Source organism: Plutella xylostella, chromosome 13, assembly GCF_932276165.1.
Source record: "Plutella xylostella chromosome 13, ilPluXylo3.1, whole genome shotgun sequence".
Taxonomy (NCBI): domain Eukaryota; kingdom Metazoa; phylum Arthropoda; class Insecta; order Lepidoptera; family Plutellidae; genus Plutella; species Plutella xylostella.
In genome coordinates this window covers 7,377,784-7,382,297 of record NC_063993.1, presented here as the reverse complement: position 1 = coordinate 7,382,297, position 4,514 = coordinate 7,377,784, and the positions used below count along the sequence as shown (strand labels likewise).

The 4,514-nt window shown below is 40.6% G+C and overlaps 1 protein-coding gene across 1 annotated transcript; it reads right to left on the bottom strand.

Moving 5' to 3' along the window:
• Nucleotides 1–231: 231 nt before the first annotated feature.
• Nucleotides 232–2,543, bottom strand: LOC119692255. The gene is made up of 4 exons (XM_038112096.2): nucleotides 2,328–2,543; nucleotides 1,832–2,000; nucleotides 1,202–1,413; nucleotides 232–941 (listed from the first exon to the last, which is right to left on the bottom strand). The coding sequence occupies exons 1-4, from the start codon at nucleotides 2,458–2,460 to the stop codon at nucleotides 232–234; spliced, it is 1,224 nt and encodes a 407-aa protein (XP_037968024.2). The 5' UTR covers nucleotides 2,461–2,543.
• Nucleotides 2,544–4,514: the final 1,971 nt, after the last annotated feature.

Below are 4,514 nucleotides of genomic sequence, written 5' to 3'. Positions count from 1 at the left end.
AATAGTATTCACATAGAGATTGGGAAAAGATCGTAAGTCCATTTTATGTATAAAGCGATAAAAATAACTAATTTTTCATAACGCCGTTGAATGCGCAACCACTTTTTTAGTCTAGTATCAACAAAATATTAGGGGGTATCCTAAGTAGAAGTACAAAATAAACAGTTTTTTTTGTCTCCTGTAAAATTTGCTCGCGTGGAGTTGGGCGGTTTACGATTTAAGGTGACGATATCACACTTTTACAACAGTCGCAAACTTATACATAGCTTGCGTAGTAGTTGCGAACGTATCTATATTAATAGGGATGATGTCAGCAGCCAGTAGCGCCACGGGTCTTTGCGCCAGCACCAACATGTTGTAGACAGTGCGTCGGTTCCTCACACTGAACCTCTCCCAGCCGCAGCAGTAAGCCGCTGACTCAAACTGCTCCGCCGCATTTATCAGCCTCTGGCCAAGGTAACAAAACATGAAGAACAGATACACACAGTACATCAGCACCGGGTAGAACTTAACCATGTCTTGAGAGTTGAGGTAGCTGCAGAGTATGATGCAGATCGCGCAATAGCCGAACCCTATGCCTATCGGTATGCTGTATAATTGCCGTAAGTAGCCAGTGATTTGTATGAGATAGCAGTGTCTGTCTACGAAGGTTATCAAGCGTTGCTCTATGTAGGTTTGAAAGCTTTGCTCGGTGTCGCTGGTTGTGTCTGGTCCCTGGTGGTTGAGCTCCAGTAGTTCGTCAGCCAGCAGGTCTGATGCCTGGTGGTTGAGCTCCAGTAACTCATCAGCTAATAGCTCGTACATGGCGGCGGTGTGTGCAATCAGCACGATGAGAAGCGCCTGGTAGTTCAGCACGGAGACCATCATGGCGCATTCCTGTACGAACAGCATCGCCATGCAGATCTCGCGGTTCGGACTCGCTGTTGGGTCTTTTATTATTCCTGGAAGCGACTAGGTTGTTAAAGTTACTAAGACCATACTTTTGTAACAGGAGAGTTACTGTAGCTTAGAAAAATATAGAAAGAGAGCTGTTATGCAATCATTAATCGGTACAATAAAGAGTCTTGATTAATGCAGCGGCAGCGGTAGCGCTCTGAATCTTTGACTTACGTTGGGCTAGAGTCTGAATCTTACAATCACGTAAGTGTACGTACCTATAGTATGTATAGTGAATAAGTTATGGTCATAAATGAGTTCATACCAACACACGGCACCATAGCGTAGTCCTGAGTGACGCGGACTCGGTTCGGCAAATAATTGAAGATTTCGCTCAAGTAAATGCCTCCGTAGAATATGAGGATAATATTTTTAATATTCCGGATCATAGTCGCGTGTCGCCGCCGCCGCTCGTCGGATCCGGTCACAAGGCTATCGTTTTTATTCAACAGGGTTATCACTACCCTTAGGCTCGTTCTGAAAAAGATATAAAATTCCTATTAAATTTATATTCAGTTATGACACTCTTGCTAAGTGACTGGTACTCCAGGGTTGGTCACCGTGGAGAGTATTAACCATTAGCCAGTCTCATTGGTTGGCAAATACAAAACGTCTGGTTCACCATGCAACTGCAATAAATATCACTTAATCTGACTGGCTAAGGTACAGTCACCCGAAGAGGCTCCTTTCGTGCAACCCAACAAACCAAGCAACCACTTAAATTAATATTATTTTTTTAAGCGTCACCACCATTGTTCATTTACTTGGAAGGCACTGAGTCCTGAATGCTCGGTGCTCCTATATAGTTTAGGAGTCAGGGCGTCATGTCATCTTAGGCTTAGTTTATTGCACAATAAAGTAATTATGTTGTTAATGATACATAGCTTAACCATACCTCTTAGTGACCCACCAGCTGGCATTGTTAGCCGCCAGTATGATGATGGCTACGTTCACATAGATCGTCACATACTCGGACGCGGTCTCCGCCTCAAATATTAAATACCACAGACTGCCGAGGATGTAGATGTAGAATAGTAAAAAGAAATTCACTATCCAAAATGGGGCTGAAATACAATGTTTCAATCACAGATTCTTCCGCATGCAAAGAGAAAAGTAAGTAGGTATAAATGTTTAACATCTAATGAAGTGTTATTATTCAATACAACGTTTATTGTTTGCCATTGAAACCATTTGGGTAGATGAATTCTCGAGACGAGTACCGAACAGGCAAACGTAGCATGGGACGCCCTTCAGTCCGCTGGACCGACCGCAGACAGTTATGCTCGATAGTCAAGTGGTCGATGCTGTAAGTGCTGTGCCTGATAATGATCAGGTTGACCCTAATTTACTTCGACATAGTAGGGTAAACCAAACATCTAACATTTCCTCACCTGAAATTTTGTCCTTCAATAGAGAAAATCCAAATATACTCGGAACAACATTCACCACCCATAACAAATTTTCCAATTTGTTTTCTTTAAAATTAAGTTTGACTTTAGCAATACTAGACCGTAACCACTGCATGTCGTTGAATGAATATTGCGACTCAATTATAGGTTACATCAATTCACATTAATATTATAAATGCGACCTGCTTAATGCTATACTTAGTGCGGATCCTGAGTTTTTGCGGTTTCTTCCTAACTCTGCATTCTAAATGAAAATAATATATTTTTTAGTTAGGAGGTTGCATGACGACAAATAAATAGGTAAAAGTACTTCTGAAGTTCCAGAGATATACATGCTGTCCCGTACAGTGCCACAAACTTATCTGTTCCGGTGACAGCTCACGTAAATGTGTAATTTTTCTTCATCCTATAAGATTTTAAGTTTGCCAGTAGTGGTAAGTCGCTCTTGTGGTTTCAATAAACCCATCTAATCTATATCAATACATAAATCATTACTAAATAATGAGATATGGATCAATTTAGTTCGCTCTCACCGGAACAGATAAGTTTGTGGCACTGTAAGTCTACGTCATGCCTTGCAGGGCTGATAGGTGATAGGCTGTTTGTATTGTTGTATTTGATTGTTACTTTTGATTATGTCAAAATCGTATGAAAGTAACTACCAGTTATGAATAGATAGATATATAGAAACTGGCAGTAAATGGCGAGTTGGGAAGTAGCCGCTTCTTACTAGGTAATAAAATTTTAATACTTACTTAGCCCTAATTTTACCAAATCTGCAAGGGACGGCTTAACATAAGATATACTTAGATAGCTAGTATAATAATATTATAGCTTCTACTTCAATATATTCCTATACTTACATATAAATGAATAAAATCACAATGACGTCAAACACGAATGTGTAGCTAGTAGCTACAGATATGTGGAAGGGTAGATACTAGGAAGGTACTCGTAGGCATCCGTTATGCATAGTATGCGACGAGTGGCGACCATATCTCTCGGAAGAAGAGTTCAATGCCGATCTCGATCCCCTATCATGCAGGAATGCCGGCCTGGGAAAGAAATTTCCCGATTAGAATTTGTTCTCAAAGAATTCACTTGTTAGGCAGGTAACTATAGGCATAACCTTATACGGGCTAAGATATGTACGTATGTTCTGTATTTGTATACCTTACAGAATCTATGGTTATGATGTTTCACCGTTTTGAATGGATTAGCCAATCAGATTAGTTATCAATCGCTTACTGCCCAGGGTGCGCCGTAGCTAATAAGGTACGCTTGATACGTCACACGGAAAGGCTCCTTTCTTGCGCTTATGCTCATCGGTACTTTACGTGTTTCTATAGAGCTATAACTAAACCAAAAGTAGCTGTTTTGTTAAAAAGCTACCAATATAATTACCTATTTACTCTGGGTAATACATTACAAACAAGAGGAGAATGTTTGGTATATGCGTATAGATAAACGCAATCAATTAATAAACCCAATCAGACATCTACATCTCGGTCAATCGCAAAGCCGACGCGACGCCGCCAGTACCAATTATCGCAGAGCATTTAGGAAAAACGTGAAAAGCTGTCGGCCGGAACATTTCAACAGGCTGTATTATCGCTCACAAGTTCATTAGAATCCCGGGGAATTCCCCAGTGTCCCGCTGGGCCCGCGCCAAATGAGAATTCGTGGCCAAATTAAATACCCAAATATAGGGATATGGCGTCGTCACTTTATAGCTTTGTAACGCCGAGCAGCTGCCCCGGTTATTTGATTGCAGAGAGACGATTCAGGATTTATAGTGGAGCGGAACCACAATATAATTGAGGCCCAACTTATATCTTGACTTGACTAATTCCTGAAGATTCCCCACAGCAGCTCTCTAACTACATCCATTAAACTTTCAACTTTCCCGACCGCCTAAGAAAGAAACCGACTGTTTTATTATTTTTAACCAGTTTCAAGAAAATCTATTTTATTAAGTGTAGAGTTATGAATATTCCATAAACTTTTAATACACCCGAGGCTTAGCGTCCGAGTTATAAAATCTCGGAAATTGTAGCCTAAGCTAGACTGAAATTTTCAGCGTATTTTTCGTGTTTCGCAATAAACGTCAGATGCGGAATTATGTATTCAATTTCGCCGGACATTTTGGTTCGTTCGGGAAATATGTAT